The sequence below is a fragment of the Petaurus breviceps genome, unplaced genomic scaffold (assembly GCF_028583685.1).
Source record: "Petaurus breviceps papuanus isolate PSGF00001 unplaced genomic scaffold, PetGlider_PUasm1.0 118, whole genome shotgun sequence".
Taxonomy (NCBI): domain Eukaryota; kingdom Metazoa; phylum Chordata; class Mammalia; order Diprotodontia; family Petauridae; genus Petaurus; species Petaurus breviceps.
This window is the reverse complement of record NW_027185616.1, coordinates 21,123,396-21,143,525: the sequence shown is the minus strand read 5'-3', so window position 1 is coordinate 21,143,525 and position 20,130 is coordinate 21,123,396. Positions and strand designations below refer to the sequence as shown.

Sequence of the window (20,130 nt, the reverse complement as noted above, 5' to 3'; positions counted from 1 at the left end):
AAAGTCAGGGTGATACTGTTTACCAACTCTGATGAACTAAAGAATAGAAATTGCTGAGTGAAAAATGCCTTTCAGTTTGGAAGAGAAAGCAAATTAGATAAATTAATAATTTGCATGTGCAACTAATATTAGCAAAGTGCTTCTCTGGTAAATTGCTTTACCTAATAGGATCCTGCTTGAAATAAAAGGTAAGCAGTAATATTAGATGCAGGATGGTGGTACTAGCCAGTCACACTTATTAAATTAATATAACATTCACATGCCGTCATTTTGCAAAGTGTTATATTTGCCTTGTGTTGGAATATGAAATATGTAATTTTTTACATATTCTTATTTAATAGGAAAAAATATATGCTAGAAAATAAATAGGAACATCTGGCACAGTAAATAGAGCAACAGCCCTGGAGTCAGAAGGACCTGAGTTCAAATCCGGCCTCAGACACTTGACACAACTAGCTGTGTGACCTTGGGCAAGTCACTTAACCCCAATTGCCTTGTCTTCCCCCCTTCAAAAAAAAAAACAAATATAAGGCTTATCCTTCGGTGGCCTTCAGGCCCATCAATACATAATAATTGCAGTATTTCTTACCATAATTTAAAATAAGAAATGTCTAATTTTCCATTTGGGGAAATAATACAATTGCTGTACAGTAGTATAACCACCGTACTTTTTAACTTTGTAGCGAAGGAGGGGGGACGGATCTTTTTATATAGAGAAAAGACAGGAACCCTGGATATGAGGGAGAAAGTACTTGTTATTTCTTACCATTTATCTTAACCCCATCCATATTGCCTTCTTTATGACTTTCCCTGCCCTTCCTCCTCCGATTGGATCCTCCAGCTGGCCCAAAAAGTTCCCTCATTTGCTTTCCACAGATGATAAAGGTACAGGAAGTATATGATAATTACGGGAAAGGAAATGGATGTTAAAATTAGTGAAAAATTCCATTTCTGTGAAGACTGAAGAAGGTAGGTACGGTTACAGAATCTCTGTTCTTGGGCAGTTTTTCTGTTGTCTTGCACACTGATTTCTGACGATTGCCAGTAATTTTGGCATATTTCTTTGAGGGGAACTTCAAGGATGCAAGTATAAGTGTTGTGGCCACACAGGCTGCTCATGTTTCGTAGTTACTGTTCCTACTCTTGAAGCATCCTTATAAGTAGTGATGTCTTTTCAGCCTGCATTGCCATTGAGTTTTGACTTAATGGTTGATCTGGTGAGCTTTGGGGCAGTGCCCTGCATCTGATCTGTGAATTAGTGGTATTCACAAAGTGAGCTTTAAAATTAAAGTCTGCTAAGATAAAAATCTGAAACAGTCTTCCTGATTGTTGCAGAAAATTGGTTTTCAACTTGTAACTTTAGTCTGAACCAGCTCAAAAAAGGGCCTGAAAAAGCCAGGAAGTTCAAGTCATACGTTTGTAATGCTCTGTGTCATACTAGTTGTGTGACTGGCAGACTGGCTTAACCTCTGCACCTCAGTTTCCTTCTCTGTGAAATGGAAGCATTACACTTGTGCACCCTCACACATCTTTGTGAGGAAAACTCTTTGTAACCTCTAAAGCATTAAATGATATGAGGAGGCATTGTCTAGCTAGAGTTTCGGTGGTGGAAGGGTGGGAAAGAGATTAACTACATAACCTGTATTGTTAGGCCAGACTTTGGGAATTGTAGGAAGTGAATGTGGTTAAGCAGAAGGTGACAGCACGATGGAATGAGAGAACGGCTTTTGTGGAGCAAGTTCCAGATTTCACCTAGCCAGAGAGGAACTCGTGATAGAACAAGGGTTTTGCCTGTGGGATTTTTGAGAATTAGATGTGCATTTAACAAAAGAGCAGAGATTGGAGAGGGGAAAATTCTATGGAGCAGGATCTGTGAATGGAAGTAGGTGTTTCTTTCCTACAAGGCTTTCTTTTCACCTTGTATTCTCAGTGATTCTCCATTACTGACTATAAGATGAAACTGTTGCATATTCAGTTCTTTGTATCAGATGACATTTAATGATTGCTTAATTTTTTAAAGTTGGAGGAAGATTAAGTTAAATGCAGTTCCTCTCCTCCTCTTCCCCCCTCTCCACCAAGCAAAGAGACCAAAGTCAATTGACTTGAATGTAACCCTTGAATGATTTCTCCTTTCTGAGTCAATGAAACTCTCCTCTTCCCCACCCCGGCCCCCCAAAAAAGAATATGGCAGTGTAATAGAGCGAGATGTGTTAGATTTGAGTTGAGAAATTATGCCAGAATTTCAGCTTGCCATTTACCATCTCTGTGAATTTAATCCATCTGAGCTTCCATCTCCTCATCCGTAAAATAAAGAGGTTGGAATAGATGACCTATAAAGTTCCTTCCAGTTTAAACAATAACGACTCATGTTCTTAAATTTCCTTTTTGATGCCTTATAAAGAACAGTTGTCTATTTACGCATTACTCCCTTCCATGGACTCTATAATGCCACTATTGGCCTACTTGCCAAATCTGACATTTCCATCTCCTCTCTCTCACTGTCTTTGCATTGGCTGTCCCCTTTCTGCCTGCTCACCTCTTTCCCTTGATGTTGGGAGAAAGTGAGGAAGGTATCCAGCACATTGGTTATACTGTCTGTGATTGACTTTTGAGAGAAGATAGACCAGAGTCACCTAGGATGGGTTGTAATCTGCACTGTTGGTGGCCTGGCTGTGCCATATCTCAAACCATATCATAAAGAAGCAGTCCTCAAAGCTATCTGCAGCTGTCTAAGAAATAGAGTGGTAGGTCAGTGGGCTAGGTCAGGTACACAAGACAGCAGTAAGTAACCATAGTAATCTAGCATTTGATAAACCCAAGTATCCCATCTTCTGGGATAAGAACTCTACTGTTCGACAAAAACTGCTGGCAAAACTGGAAAACAGTATGGCAAAAACTAGGTATGTAGATCAGTATCTTACACTATATATCAAAATAAGGTCGAAATGGGTACACGATTTAGGGTGATAACAAGCAAATCAAGACAGCAAGGAATAGTTTCAGATTCACAGAGAAGGGAAGAATTTTTTTTTTCAAATTTATTTGTTTTTAGTTTTCAACATTCATTTCCAAAAGATTTTGAGTTAGAAATTTTTCTCCCCATCCTTCCCCTGTCCCCCACCCCAAAACAGCAAGCCTACTGAATACCCCTTCCCCCAATCTGTTCTCTCATATCCTCCCTCACTGTCCCCCCCCAACTTTCTAGTAAAGCAAGATGGATTTCTGTACCCTGGTGCTTGTATATCTTATTTCCCAGTTGCATGTAAAAACAATTTTTTTAAACATTTGTTTTTAAAACTTTGAGTTACAGATTTTTTGAAGGGAAGAAATTTTTTTTGGAGGGCAATTGGGGTTAAGTGACTTGCCCAAAGTCACACAGCTAGTAAGTGTGTCAAGCGTCTGAGGTTGGGATTTGAATTCAGGTCCTCCTGATTCCAGGGCCAGTGCTGTACTCACCGAGCCACCTAGCCACCCCAAAGGGAAGAATTTTGGACCAAACTAGTGACAGAGAACATTATTAGATATAAAATGAGTCATTTTGATGTTAAATTTAAAAGGTTTTGCACAAACAAAACCAATGCAGCCAAGATTAGAAGGAAAGCAGAAAATGAGGAAACAGTTTTTACAACAAGTGTTTCTAATAAAGGCCTTATTCAAATCTATAGAGAATTGAGTCATATTTGTAAGAATACAAATCATTCCCCAATTGAAAAATGGTTAAATAACGTGAAAAGTTTTCAGATGAAGGAATGAAAGTGATGTATAGTCATATGAAAAAAATGCTCGGAGTCACTCGATTTAGAGAAATGCAATTAAAACTTTGAGGTACCACCTCACACCTATCAGATTGGCTAATATGACAGAAAAGGAAAATGATGAATGTTGGAGAGGATGTGGGAAAATTGGGACACTAATGCACTGTTGGTGGAGTTGTGAATTGATCCAGCCGTTCTGGAAAGCAATTTGGAACTAAGCCTGAAAGGCAATCAAACTGTGTATACTCTGATCCAGTAATACCACTACTAAGTCTGTATCCCAAAGAGATTGTAACAAAGGGAAAAGTACCTATATGTACAAAAATATTTATAGCAGCAAAAAATTGAAAATTGAGGGGATGCGCATCCGTTAGGAAATGGCTGACCAAGTTGTGGTATATGAGTGTAATGGCTATAAGATGAATTTCAGAAAAACCTGGAAAGACTTACATGAACTGATGCCAAGTGAAACGTACAGAACCAAGAGAACATTATACATAATAATAGCAATATTGTTCAGTGATCAACTATGAACGAGTTGCTTTTCTCAGTAATGAAATGGTCCAAGACAATTGCAAATGATGTAATGGTGGAAAATGCTATTCACATCCAGAGAAGGAACTGATGGAGGCAGAATGCAGGTGAAGCGTTACTATTTTCACTTTTTTGTGTGTGTTTCTTTTTTCCTTTTGGTCTGTTTCTTTTACAACATGACTAATATGGAAATGTGTTTTACATGATTACACGTGTGTAGCCTGTATCAAATTACTGTTTTAAGAAGGGAGGAAGGGAGAGAGAAAAATTTGGAACTCAGAATTTTGTTAAAAATTGTCTTTATGTGTAATTGGAAAAAATAAAATACTATTTTTTTTTTAAATCTGCACCATTGGAAGGAATTTCTGAATTGATGAAGTCAGGACCGTACTTGAGTATGAACTGCCAGCTTTAAGACTGTAAGGTTAATGACCATCCTTTTTATAATACTTCAACAGATCTGTGAACTCCAGAGTTGTATTTCCTCTCTAATAATATAAATCAGAAACCACTCTGCCTTCTCATCCTGTGATTCTTGTCAATTTTCTAGCCTAAATTCACTGCAGAGGTTCTGCCCAATAGGCTTGAAGTCTTTTTTTGCATTTGATCTTGCTACATGAACCTTTCATCCCTTCTACATTTATATTCTTCCAGGGGTGGGAAATCTATAACCTCGAGGCCACTTGTGGCCCTCTAGGCCCTTAAGCATGGTCCTTTGACTGAATCTAAACTTTATAGACCAAACGCCCTTAATAAAACGATTTGTTCTGTAAAATTTGGACTCAGTCAAAGGGCCACACCCAAGTACCTAGAAGGCCACATGTGGCCTTGAGGCTACATACAGGTTCCCCACATCTGAAAGAATATAACTGTGGAAGGGAGGGAAGGTTCATGTGGCAACAGCAGATCAGCACTAGGGGGAATCTAAAAGTACATCACCAGGATTGTCAACAATCATTCATTAAGCCTTTGCTATGTGACAGGCCACATATCATGTGACACAGAGAAAAGCAAAAACATGGTACCCATCCTAAAGAAGCTCCTGTTCCAATGGAGGCCACATGCAAATGACTATGCACATGAAAGGCATGTGAAGTGCAAATAAGATCTCAGAGGGAAATACTGACACTAGGAAAGGTTGGGAAAGGTAGGATCGGAGCTATAGGAATGTTAGCTATCTTTAACTAGGCCACAATCAAGCGAGTTTTAAACAAGTGAGACCCAGGAAAGTTGCACGACCTATATTTGGACTAATACAGTTAGATATAAACTCCTTGACAGAAGCAAATTTCTTCTCTCTTTTTTTTTTTTTTGCTTTTTGGAGGGGGGAGGGCAGGACAATGGGGTTAAGTGACTTGCCCAAGGTCACACGGCTAGTAAGTGTTAAGTGTCCGAGGCCAGATTTGAACTCAGGTCCTCCTGATTCCAGGCCAGTGCTCTATTCACTGTGCCACCTAGCTGCCCCCAGAAGCAATTTTTTTTCCTGTTTTTGTATCCCTGAATAAATGCTTGTTGAATTGAAATGCGTTGAACTTTAATAAAACTAAAAGTATTTTCATAAGGCGTCTGAAACTAATTGTTCTGATCGTACTATTTATATTTGTTTTGATCTTGAATCCTAGAGAAAACTAGGGAAGGAGTCATCTTTCAATCTGGAGTTCTAGTTTGTAACAAAGTTTGTTGTAGGGGAAAAAAATTGCTTCTCATGTGCAGATTGAAGAAAAATGTCGATTTATAGAGATAGAACAGCCTAGTGGATGCATTCTGATCTTGGATTCAGCAAGGTCTAGATTCAAACATGACTTCTGACATTTATTTAGCATTGTGACAGGGTGAGTCATTAAACCTCTGTGTACTCAGACAATGCCTAGTTAACTTTGTGGCGTATACCCCTTTGGCAGTCTGGTGAAGTCTGGGGGTTCAGAGTAATGTTTCTACATACATAAAAAACAACACATAGAATTATAAAGAAAACGAGGTCAGTGAAAATAAAGATGTCATTGACTATCTAAGTTCACAGAGTCCCTGAAATCTCTACGCTAATGGGTGTGTGGCCCCTAAGTCGACAACTCCTGTATTATTAGATGTTATCTTTTAAGTTGCAAAAGGGTAGTAGTCATCTGTAATAGTGGAAGGAGCTCCATGTAATCACATGTTTTGTTATTATTTTCCTCCCCAAAAGTGTCAGATCCGATTGTACTGATAAAATGCACCGTTGTTTTTTCTTTTAATTTTTAACTTATTTTATTCTGAACTTGAAATAAAACAGGCATTTCCATAACATCGTAGGATAGGGAGAAAAAAGATGATTGTACATGAAACTGCAAATCTTTTATGTACAATTTGCTATTCCTTTTAAATATATGATAAAGTTATTATGTAACTTTATTTTTTTCCTTTTTTCCTTCCCTCCCCCACCGTAGAGGTGGTCATCATTAGACACGTGTGTGTGTGTGTGTGTGTGTGTGTGTGTGTGTGTGTGTAAAACCATTCTATACATTTTTTTTATAATTTCTTTCTCTGAATACAGATAGCGTCTTCCTGAAAGAAAATTCATTGTTCTTTAAGATTTTACATTCTAATTGGAATGATTCTTCTGTTTCTGAAATTTCAGTCTACCATTCTCAGTATATGAAGGGACAGACAGGTTAAAGTTAAACATTTTTGCATCACCAAAACATTTTAGATAATATTTCAATTTGTTTATTTATTTTTAGTTTTCAACATTCGTTTCCACAGGATTTTGAGTTACAAATTTTTCTTCCCATCTTTCCCCAACCCCCCACCCCAAAATACTGAGCCTACTGAACACCCCTTCTGCCAATCTATTCTCTCATATCCTCCCTCATCCTCCCCCAACTTTCTAGTAGGGCAAGATGAATTTCTATGCCCAGTGCCTATATATCCTATTTCCAAGTTGCATTAAAAAAAATTTTTTTTAAACATTTGTTTTAAAACTTCGAGTTCCAGATTCTTACCCTTCTTCCCTCCTCACCCACCCCCCACTGGGAAGATAAGCAATTCAGTAAAGGTTGTACATGTGTAGCTACACAAAACATTTCCCTAGTAGATATGGTGAAAGACTAACTATATTTACCTCCATCCTATTCCACCCCCCACTCATTCTATTTACTCCTCTGACCCTGTCCCCTTTCAAAAGAGTTTGCTTCTAACTACCCTCTCCCCCAATCTGCCCTCCCTTCTATCATCCTCTCTCTTATACCCTTCCCCCCTACTTTCCTGTAGGGTAAGATACCCAATTGAGTGTGTATGTTATTCCCTACTTAAGCCAAATTCAATGGGAGTAAGGTTGACCCATTCCATTTCATTTTCCTGCTCTTCCCCTCCAATGTAACAGCTTTCTCTTGCCTCTTTTATTTGAGATAATTTAATCTATCTCTCCCTTTCTCCTCCCAATATATTTCTTTCTCACCTCTTAATTTTATTTTTTAGATATCATCCCTCCCTATTCAACTCATCCTCTCACCTCTATGTTTACATGTACTTGCATATGCACACAATATATATTTTTTCACATACATACCCTCCTATACATACATATGTATGTATACATATATATACATATATATTCCCTTCAACTAACCTTATACTGAGAAAAGTTGCATGAGTTAACGATTATAGTTTTTCCATGTAGGAATATAAATAGTTCAACTTTAATAAGTTCCTTATGATTTCTTTTTCCTATTTGCCTTCTCATGCTTCTCTTGCTTCTTGTATTTGAAAATCAAATTTTCTGTTCAGCTCTGGTTTTTTCATCAAGAATGCTTGAAATCCTCTATTTCATTGAATGACCATATTTTTCCCTGAAGCATTATACTCAATTTTGTTGGGTAGGTGATTCTTGGTTTTAATCCTGGCTCCTTTGACCTCCAGAATATCATATTCCAAGCCCTTCAACCCCTTAATGTAGAAGCTTCTAGGTCTTGTGTTAGCCTGATTGTGTTTCCACAATACTCACATCGTTTCTTCCTGATTGCTTCCAGTATTTTCTCCTTGACCTGGGAACTCTGTAGTTTGGCTATAATATTCCTAGGAGTTTTCTTTTAGGGATCTTTTTTAAGAGGTGAATTCTTTCAATTTCTATTTTGCCCTCTGGTTCTAGAATATCAGGGCATTTTTGCTTGAGAATTTCTTGCAAGATGGTGTCTAGGCTCTTTTCTTGATCATGGCTTTCAGGTAGTCCAGTAATTTTTAAATGATCTCTCCTGGATCTATTTTCCAGGTCAGTGGTTTTTCCAATGAGATATTTCACATTGCCTTCTATTTTTTCATTTGTTTGGATCTGTTTAACAGCATCTTGATTTCTCATAAAGTCACTAGCTTCCATTTGCTCCAATCTAATTCTGAAGGAATGATTCTCCTCATTGAGCTTTTGAAATTCCTTTTCCATCTGGCAAATTTGGTTTTTTAAGGCATCCTTCTCCTCATTGCCTTTTTGAGCCTCTTTTGCCATTTGAGTCAGTCTGTTTTTTAAGGTATTATTTTCTTCAGTATTTTTTGGGGTCTCCTTTAGCAGGCTGTTGACTTGCTTTTCATGATTTTCTTGCATCATTCTCATTTCTCTTCTCTTACTTGATTTTCAGAATCCTTCTTGAGCTCCTCCATGGCCTGTAAGCAGTTCATATTTTTATTGGAAGCCCTTGATTCAGGAGTTCTTACTTTGTTGTCTTCCTCTCACTCCATGCCTTGATTCTTTTTGTCCCCAAAGAAGAATTCTATGGTCTGACAGTGCTTCCTCTGGTCATCTTGCCAGTGAATTACTTGTCCTTTGAGCTCTTTGCCATGGTAGAGCTCTGCTTCCAGAATGGAGAGAGCTTTGTTCCAAATTGCTGGGATTTTCACAGTTGCCAAAGCTATTAGGAGGGCACCCTCTTTACAGCCCCCACACACTCTGGCACACTGGCCACACACCCCGGGATGACCACCCAAGACCGCAATCCAGATCCAAGCAGGTTAAAGCAAGAGTGATTACCCTCTGAATGGTCACTTGGTCCCCCTATGCTCTGCAGGCCAGGAGCTTTGGAGGCAGCCATGCGGCAGCCATCAGACCTCCACCGGTTCTCCCCCTGGGGGCAGGGAGCAGACTGTGGTCTTCCTTCACCCTGTTCTGCTTTCTCTTTGGTGTTTATGGGTTGAGAAGTCTGGAAGCCGCCACAGCTGCTGGTGATTCATTTCCCTGAAGTGTGCTCCAGCCTCTGCTGGCCCGGTGCCTGGGGCCAGAGCTGTGTGGCTCACACAGGACTGCACCCAGCTCCCAGTAGGCTGCGATAGACCCTTCCTGCCAGTCTGCCTTCTGTCATTGTGGGTTCTGTAGCTCTAAAGTTTGTTTAGAGTCATTTTTTTTACAGATATTGGCAGTGGTCGGAGCTGGAGCCCATGCCAAGTTCATGCTTTTATTCCACCTTCTTGGCTTTGCCCCCCCCCCCAGACAATATTTCAGAAGAATGTTATTTGTGAAGAAACTTATATGTTGTTGCCATTGTTCTCTTATCTAACTTTCAGCACTTAAAGTGATCAAGTGGGAGCACTTAATAGCAATTTTAGTTTTGTATTTAGCTCAGAATTCAGCAGAGTTGGGAAAAGATTATCTTTCCCCTGAAGACTTATTTTCTTGAGGTTATTAAGGTGTTGGTAATGTGTGAGAAAAGAAAATCCCTGAATTAGTTTTTTAACTTTTAAGTAGTCTCTGCTCCTCAGGGAGGACCCATAAGAGAGGGTGGAAATGAAAATGAACACAATTTCCATTCACACACACACATAATTTTTTTAAAGGGTGTAAGTGGGAATACTGGATTTGGAGACAGAGTACTTGAGTTCAAATCCTGTCTTTGCCACTCTTTAGCTGTGTAACCTTGAGCCGGGTTATTCAGCCTTGCTGTAGACTCAGTTTTCTCAACTATATGAAATGAGGTTGCTGGACTAAATAATCTCAAAAATCTCTTTCAGCTCCTAATCCTAAATAAACTATTAACTGTGCATCACTTCCTATTGGTTTCAGAGGATTCAGTAGTTTAGTGTCACTGTTTATATCTCAGGTCAAAGTAGTAAGCCTTGAACAAAAATGTGACTAATCAGACAAGAAGACTATCCTCTACTTAGCTGTCAAATTGATCTTCCTAAAATGCAGGTCTGACTATGACACCTTACCACCACCACCATTCAGTAAACTCCAGTGGCTCCCTATTTACCTCAAGGATCAAATATAAAATCCTCTACTTGGCAGCCAAACCCCTCAATAAGCTTGCCCCCTTCTATGTTTCTAGTGTTTTTATTCTTTATTTCCTCCCATGTACCCTGTGACCCAGTAACACTGACCCCCTTGCAGTTCACACACCTGACACTCCCAATTCTGGGCATTTTCACTAGCTGTCCCTCATGCCTGGATGTCTCTTTGCCTCTTGGCTTCCCTGGCTTTTCTAGCTTCTTTCAAGTCCCAATTAAAATCCCACCTTCTACAAGAAGTCTTTCCTGATCTTCCTTAATGCTATTCCTAATGTGGATTTGCTTTCTTTCAATGACAAAATTAATCAATGCCAAAAATGAAACTTTAAAAAGTTACTGTTTAAGAATTAGACATAATGGAGACTTCTGTCTCCAATTTATCTTGTTTTGTTTTAGTTATTTGTATGGTGTCTCCTCCATTAGACTGAGAGCCCCTTGAGAGGAGAGACTGGCTTGTGCCTCTGTATCCCCAGCACTTAGCACAGGGCATGGCATGTAGTGGGATGCTAGTTTACATCTAATTATATTAGTTCAAATATAGGTCATACAACTTTCTTGGGTCTCAGTTGTTTAAAATTTGATCACTGTCTACAGTTAATAATAGCTAACATTTCTGCAGCTGCAGAATCAATACACAGTAACTTTTTTAAGAATTTATCAGGTGTCGGGCACTGTGCTGGACACTGAGGCTACAAAGACAAAAATTACCTCCCTGGCCCCAAGGAGCTTGCATTCTATTGGGAGAAACATCGTATGCATACAAAAATATATACAAAATAAAGACATCATAATTTGGAAAGAGAAGGTACCTCTATATTGGGGGAGGGGCTTCATATTCTATATGAGATGAGTTTTGAAGGAAATTAGGAATTCTGAGAAGCAAAGGTGAAGAGAAAGTGTATTCCATACATGGAAGATGGCCAATGGAAAACAAAGATGGGAAATTGAATTTCATGTGAGTATCAAGAAGATGAGTTTGGCTGGATTATACCACACATGAAAGGAATGCTATGCAACAACATGACTTTCATTCATTAAAGAACTCAAGTAAATATACATTGGCAAGGAAATTATGGACTGCTTTTATCAGTTGAAACTGATATACACCCTTATTTACCCTAACTTCCCATCCTCAGTGGAGAAAGGAGAGGTAGAATTTAACAAAATTCCCAATGTTGCTGATTTTTTTTCAATTTATTAATTTATTTGTTTTCAGTTTTCAACATTCACTTCCATCAATTTTAAGTTTTCTCGCCTTCTCCCCCCCCACCACCTGAGGCGGCAAGCAATCTGATAAGGGCTCTACACACACATTCCTCTTCAACACATTTTCACAATAGTCATGTTGCATAAAAGAATCATAATAAATAAGAAAGAAAACAGCAGTGTTGCTGATTTTAATGTTGTTGATTTACATACCTAGAGAGTCCTTGGAGTTCATAAGACCCAAGTTCAAATCCTGCCTCAGACATACACTTAAATATTTGACTCTGGACAAATCACTTCATCTCTCAAGTCTCCCCAGCTATTTTCTAAGTATATTAAACTGCAGAATAATTGCCAGTCTGAATTATTGGAAAACTTTCACTTTGGGAATTACCTTCACAGCTGAAATTACAAGTCTTTCCTCCTCCAAAAATTATAAGTGAATGCAATGGATCCTACTACATGTAGTGCTATACAGCAAGATCACTGATGTTTGTTTCATAGTTAGAAAGCTGACTTGGATTCAGTGAAGGAGAACCTTTGTCAGTGCTAGCTAGACTTGAGATATGATAAATGATCAGCAAGAATTTATCAAGTATCCATTATGTCTAATTCTTTTGTTTTTTAAAGCAATTGGGGTTAAGTAACTTGCTCAAGGTTACACAGCCAGCTATTTTGTGTGGATGCTAAGTATCTGAGGCTGGAACCAATCCCAGGTCTCCCAACTCTGGGGCTGGTGCTCTTACTCACTGCGCCACCTGGCTGCACCATCGTGTCTAATTCTTAAACAGTAACTTTTTAACATTTAATTTTTGGTTTTGATTTATTTTATCATTAAAAGAATGCAAATCCACATTAGGAAATTATATTTAAGGTAGCTATGTAACTGTTAGGTAAAAATACATGCAATAATATAGAATAATGGAAAAACAATCTGATATATTTATTTAATTTATTTCTCCCTAATTTTTCTGTAGAAAGAAAGATGTCCCATGTAAAATATAGAACATATGGAATCATCAAAAGGATTTCTTGCTGACAAATTCGGAGAACAATTAAATACAAAGCTTTCATGTGTGGTATTTCCAACTGACAGACCCTAGTTAAAAGAATCCCTTTGGCGATTCATTTTAAAAAGACTTTAGATTTAAGGACGATTGATCCACTGACTTTCTCATTCTGAATGTTTTGTCTTTCCGTGTCAGGAAAGCTTTGCTGACTTAGAGCTTTGTTTTAACAAACCAGCTCAGTTGCAATCTTGATGAGCAATCTTCTGACCTAGGCTAGACAAGAGATCTAGTTTTTAAATAATCAGCTTTATACTTGCAGGACAACATTTTTTTTTCTAAAGGGACAAACTCTACTTCATTTTTATTGGTAGCCAAAGGCACATCTGAATTATTTGATTCACTCTTTTTGCTAGGAAAACCAAACACCTCTTGCCATTTTCTCCTCATTAAAAAAAAAATTCCCTTATGTTTCATTAGTATTTTGTTGATTAAAAAAATGTAAAATGGAATTACAGTGAAACCCAAAACATCTTACATGAGGCCCTCCCAATTGGTGTAGAAAATGCTGATGAAACATTGCCCATATGAGGAGATGAGTTGGTACAAGACGTTTGGAGAGAAAAGACCCTTTGTTTCTTTAAGAGAGGCCACATGTGGAACAAGATTCTCTCAGAAACTAACTCCTCCTCTCATTTAGTCTTTTCAGCATTCTCTCCACCAATTAGGAGGTCTTCATGCAGAATCTCCCAGGTAGATACTCTTTATTCCAGGGATACCAGTAGTAGGCTTAAACCCCAAAGAGATTAAATTAAAATGGAAAACTCTCCATATGTGCAAAAATATAGTAGTTATTTTTTGCAATGACAAAGAATTGGAAACTGACAAGTTTCCCAAAACTTGGACGATGAATGTACAGATTATGTTACGTATGAATGTGATGTAATACTATGTGCTGTAAGAAATGAGGAAATGAATGGTTTCGTAGAAACTTGGGAAGACTTAACAGAATTGATGCAGAATGAAGTGAGCAGAACCAGGAGAGCAATTTGTACAATAACATTGTAAAAGGCAACATTGATAAACTCTAGAAGTCTGATCAATGCAATGACCAAACACACTTTTTTTTTTTGTCTTTTTGGAGGGGGGAAGGCAGGGCAATTGGGGTTAAGTGACTTGCCCAAAGTCACACAGCTAGTAAGTGTTAAATATCTGAGGCCAGATTTGAACTCAGGTCCTCCTGACTCCAGGGCTGATTCTCTGTTCACTGTGCCACCTAGCTGCCCCCCAAGTACGCTTTTGAAGGACTGATGGTGAAGAATGCTACTCATGTCTTGACAAGAGAGACAATAGACCATGTAGAATAAGACAAACATTTTTTGGACTGACATTTATAGGAAATTGTTTTACTTGCCATTGTATATTTGTTACAGTTTTTTTTTCTTTTCTCATTTGGAGAGTGGGAAAGAATATAGGAAGAAGAGAAAATAAATACCTGTTAATTGAAAAAAATATATATTTTTTAATGTCCCAAGCTTGGCAAAGAACCCAGGCTACACATGAAACAAATCTTTAAATATAAGAATGGAAGCTTTTTGAAACCAAGAATTGTTTTATTTGTATCTTTGTATCCCCATTGACTATCATAGAGCCTGACACATGGTAACACTTAATAAATGTTTAGTAATAGATTGATAGAATATGTAAGTATTCTGTTTGATGCCATAAGAAAGTATTTCCTATAAACATTTTCCTGGGATTTTTTTCCTACCCTATCTGAATGATAGCATTCTTACTCTCTTTTGCTTGTGACCCTTTACTGTGAGCATTCTGTAGGCCTTTATCCTGGACACATCTCTCTTTCTCCCTCTGTCTCTGTCTCTCTGTCCACACACACACACACACACACACACACACACACACACACACACACACACAAACATGCACTCGCTCTCTTTGATCTTTCAGTTCCCATGGATTCAGTCACATCTCTGTGCTGATTATTCATAGATCCAGCCCGTTTCTTTTCAGGATTACAGCCCCACATCAACAACTGCCTATTGGATATCTCAAACTAGATAACCCAGAGACAGCTTAAATTCAACATGTCCAAAACAGGATTCATTATCTTTCTGGCAGAACCCATCTTGCTACTAAACTTAGATATTTCTATTGTGGGTTATTATCTCTGTGTTATCCTCAACTCCTTACTCTAGGTTACCCCATATAGCCAATAAATTGACAAATCTTGCATTTCTTCTCCTATGACTCCTTCCTTGAGTCCCCTTCTCTCTTCTCATACAGGCCCAACTCCAATTGAGGGTCTTATCACCTCTTTCCAAACTATTATAATAGCCTTTTAATTATTCTTGCAGAATAAATGGATGAAGGTACTAATGAAAGAAAAAGCATTTATTGTGCTACTATATGAAAAACTACTATATTAAGCAGTGAATCCAAATAGAAAAGCAAACCAACATAGTCCCTGCTCTCGAGGAGGAGGAGGAGATCACACATTTAAGAGATTTCAACTATAAGTCAGATGGAAAGATTCTGTGATTCTTGTAGTATGGCAACAAAATAGTTGGTAATGCACCAATTTTTTTTTATACATAAGCCCTATTCTCTTTGCTTCCTTCTTTCTTTATTTTTTAAGCAATTGGGATTAAGTAACTTACTCAAGGTTACACGGTCAGTTATTTCTGGGTGTGGTGCTAAGTATCTGAGCCCAGATTCAATCCCAGGTCATCCCAACTCTGGGGCCGGTGCTCTTACTGCACCACCTGGCCACTCCTCCATTTTTTTTAAGCAATTGGGGTTAAGTAACTTGCTTAAGGTTACATGGCCAGTTATTTTTTGTGTGGGTGCCAAAAGTATCTGAGGCCGGAACCAATCCTGGGTCTCTCGACACCGGGGCCGGCGCTCTTACTGCGCCACCTGGCCGCCCCTCTGTACCATTTTTTAATGTTATTTCCACCAAGTTCAGTTCCTGATGTTGAACCATTTGACAGTGCCAGGGACTTAATTGGGAAGAACTTTCTTTTCTAGGTCTTCACTAGCTATAACTGAAGCATCCTCTGAATCATTTGCTGTTACTGCATCTGCACTGGGCTTGTTCCCCAAGAAAATGGCTACAAGGACTGGACTGGAAGCAGGAGCAGTCATGTGGAGGGCAGGTTCAAGGTCCTAGACTATCTCCACTAGAGTTTGGAGGGGCATGGTGGTTGGAGGTGATGGTGATAGTTCGATTTGTCTGGCACATAGGAGATGATAATAAATATTTCTTCATTGTAAATAGATACCATAGTACATAGGGAGACACAAATAACCCCTTCCATCCTGTCAAATGGTCACCTCAACTTCTGGACCAAGAAATTGAGTATTAAGGCTTATTCACAGTGACTATATCAAGTTGAAGGATCATTTGCCTTTTTCATCAAGCATTTTGGGTTTTGTTTTATTTGAGTTTATAGGTTTTTAAATGTATGAATACTTGTTAGTAAAAATATTTTGCCGACCAATAAAAATGTGCTGTGGACTACTGGTCAGTCCACATATTAGCTTCTTAGAAATGCTGCTCCAATGTTAGAAAGAACTTGATACCAAGACAGTTTGCAGTATTGAAAGCTGGTAGTACAGATTTAGAAGTAGGAAGGTCATGTAATCCAATCCCATTGTTTTATAGATGAGGAAAGAGGTCTAGAGATATCAAGTGACTTTCCCTAAAGTAGTAAGTGACAAAGTCAGAATTCAAATCAAAGTCTTCTTACTTCACTGGTATTATTCTTTCCGTCATACCACAATGCGCTATATAAAAATTCATGTACATATACAAATTAGAAATGGGCAAGTAGGTGGCACAATGGTCTGAAGTCAGGAAGACTCATCTTCCTGAGCACAAATCTGGTCTCACATTAGCTGTGTGATCCAGGCAAGTCATTTAACCTTATTTGCCTCAGTTCCTCATCTCTAAATCGAGCTGGAAAAGGAGATGACAAAGCAGTCCAGTATTTTTGCCAAGGCAACCTCAAATAGGATCACGGAGAATTGTACATGACTGAAACAACTGAACAGCAACAGCAGCATAATTAGAATAAAGGATACCCCTGTCGTCATAATATGCTAACGTGGAAATTTGTAACTATACTTATGATTACAGAATAGTGGAGAAATGTTTTTTAATCTGTTGATTTTTCAATCAGTGTATTTTCAGATCAATGAAAATATTTTTTTAATTCCTTGATCATGGGAAAAGGGAAAAGATCCTATTACTACCTGGAGTCATTTCCCAAAGAAAGAAATTGAGGTCTGAATTGGTTAAATGACTTGCCTACAGTAACAGTTGTATTGTGTCTGAGTTGGGATATCATTCTTACTTTAGCATCTCATCAATAAGCAGTTTATTAAACAACAAACATTTTTAAATTGCCTACTGTGTGCTAGGTACTGTATGAGGCACTTGAGATACAAAGACAAAAATGCAGTAGGCCCTGTCCTCAAGGAGCTTACATTCTACTGGGGAAGACAACACGCACACTTAAATAAAGAAGCCATAATTATTATAGGCTAGACTCTGCCATCACACTAAGATATGACCATAACCAAGAGTTCCACCAATCCACACTGATATAGGCATCTTATGCAATGACAGTAATATTGGTCTGCTATGTTTCAAGTTTACAGACCATTTTCCTTACATCAACTCTGATCAAAGTATTGAAAGTATTATTCCCATTTTCCAGATGAGGAATAGAAGGTTCACAGGGCTTAAGGAATCGGCCTGGAGCAGCTAAGTGGCACTGTGAATAGAAACACTGGCCCTGGAGTCAGGAGTTCAAATGTGGCCTCAGTCACTTACTAGCTGTGTGACCCTGGGCAAGTCACTTAACCCCATTGCCTCTCTCCCCGCCCCCTCAAAAAAAAAAAAAGGAGTTGACTTAAGGCCATATCAAGTGGCCACATTGGAATTCTATCCTAAATTATCTGAGAAGTCTAATAGTCTCTGAAACTTATACATGCTGCCAATTTGTATGTATTAAAGGTCACATGAATCATGTGTTGTTACATGTGTTGAGTCTTATATAATATGCCAGTCTATGTAACAAGCATTAGTTGTATCTTCCAACCAATATAAAAGGTTCACTGTACTCTGCTATAACATTAATAGAATCTGACTTCTCATCCATTAACATGGAGAGATACACATAGAATTTAATTTGTGGAGACATATCATTAGACATCCGGTCAGTTCTCACCATGGTTTTCTGAGAAACTGCAGTTTTATCTAGAGTTAATCTTATTTAGAGATCATGATCTAAACAAAACGAATCAGCCTTTCTAACAACCTCTTCTCCATCAGTATCTGGTTGCTGCTTACATAGTTAAATACTCTTTGCCTCTTCAGTTTTCTTTATACTGTACTTAAATGTGTTTGTTATATTTGTCCCAGTAGAATGAAGCTCCTTGAGGACACAAACTGTTTTCTTTTGCATTTATATCCCAGTCACCTGGTACTTTGCATGTAATTTTTCAATCAGCAGTTATTAAAGTTGTACTGTGTACTAGACACTGTAGTTATTGGTCATCCTTTGTTTTTGTTTTTATTTTATTTTTGCTTTTTGGAGGGCAATTGGGGTTAAGTGACTTGCCCAAGGTCACACGGCTAGTTTTTGTGTTAAGTGTCTGAGGCCAGATCCAAACCCAGATCCTCCTGACTCCAGGGCCGGTGCTCTATTCACTGTGCCACCTAGCTGCCCCCTTCCTTTGTTTTGAAGAGGACCATGAACATCATGGGGGGGAGGGAGGGTTATGTCCTCACTCATGCTTGAATTGGGCTTAAGTGAGGCAGAGTTGCACAAAGCCATCAGCTTCGCTCTCTCTTCCAGAGTCATTGGAATCCAATGGCAGAACAAAAGTGAAGATGACTGGTGAGAGTCCAGGATGCAATGGATGACCTTGACATCTTCAATGTCTAACCAAGCTCTTAGTGTTACACAGTGCCTGCTTCAGCTGCCTTCCTGGCCATTGGGAGAAATTGTTCTCATCCACCCATTCCATCAAAGTCTTCATATGCTCGGGGTAGACATCCTTCTGACTCACTATTGGATTTGAGGCCTGTTACCCTCAATGTGGTTTAGCCTGTCAGCTGAGACAGTTTTGCTATGGTGTGGCCCTGTGTATGCACAGCTTCTGGAAGCCACAGGTGAGAGTTGGGTGAAGAGTGGATGAACAGCCCTGAAAAGGGCTCAGCAAGCCCTCACGCCAGAGGTGCCAGTCCTACCTGAACGCCATAGTAGATAAGGAGTAAAGGACAACCATGATCCCACCCCAAACACCTGCTACATGATTCCAGTCAACCCAACCTCATCTATAAAATGGGGAGTTGGGCTGGCTAAGTTGCCCAGTCTTGTCATTTCTATTCCACTTATCACTCCTGTACCCCCAGCTCCCCAAATCCTCTTTACCACATAGCTCTCCTACCTTTTCAGTATCAGTATAGCTTACTCTCTGACACTGTCAGCCAGTGACACAAGACACTCTGTCTCCGGACTCTGACCATTTCTGACCATTGGCTGTTTCCCATGCCTAGAATACTGTCTCTCCTCATCTCTGCATCCTGACTCCCCTGGATTTTCTGGCTTCAAGTCCCAGCTAAAATTCCACCTCCAAGGGGCGGCCAGGTGGCGCAGTGAGTAAGAGCGTCAGCCCCGACCCCGGCGTTGGGAGACCTGGGATTGGTTCTAGCCTCAGGTGCTTGGCACCCACACAAAAATAACTGGCCGTGTAACCTTGAGCAAGTTACTTAACCCCAATTGCTTACAATAAATAAATAAAATAAAATAAAATAAAATCCCACTTCCTACAGAAAGGCTTTCCCAATGCCCTTTAATGCTAGTTCCTTCCCTTTGTTGGTTATCTCCAATTTATCTTGTTTATGTCTTGTTTGTATATAGTGGTTTGCATGTTTTCTCCGTTAGACTGTGAGCTTGAGGGCAAGGTCTCTTTTTCCTTTCTTTAGCATAAGTGCCTGGTACATAGCAGGCATTTAATAAATGTTTATTGACTGACGTATGTTCTTCCAGTTCTAAATCCATAATCTTATGATTGTACAGAATACAAAAATGAAATAGCCCTTGGCTTCAAGGAGCATACGTTCAACTGGAGGGATTCAGTAAGTTCACAAATAAATAAAAAGTGAAATGAGTTGGGACACTAATAGGGAATTAAATAAATGCAAAGTAAATTGAGTTGGGAACCTAATCAGGAAAGCCCTCTTGAAGTACGTGAAACTTGAGCCAAAAGAGTTCCAAGAAGTGAAAAAACGAGAGCATTCCAAACATGGGACACAGCCTATGAAAAAGCGTGCACTCAAGAGATGAAATTTT

General features: G+C 38.9%; 1 protein-coding gene across 1 annotated transcript in view; it reads left to right on the top strand.

Annotated features, from left to right (window-relative positions):
• PTAR1 (protein prenyltransferase alpha subunit repeat containing 1) overlaps positions 1-19,797 on the top strand; it is a 78,039-nt gene extending 58,242 nt beyond the window's left edge. Inside the window, exon 7 of the mRNA XM_069086995.1 lies at positions 18,631-19,797. Within this exon, the coding sequence (XP_068943096.1) occupies positions 18,631-18,676 (46 nt within the window). The 3' untranslated portion in view covers positions 18,677-19,797. The remainder of the gene's footprint in view (positions 1-18,630) is intronic.
• Positions 19,798-20,130: the final 333 nt, after the last annotated feature.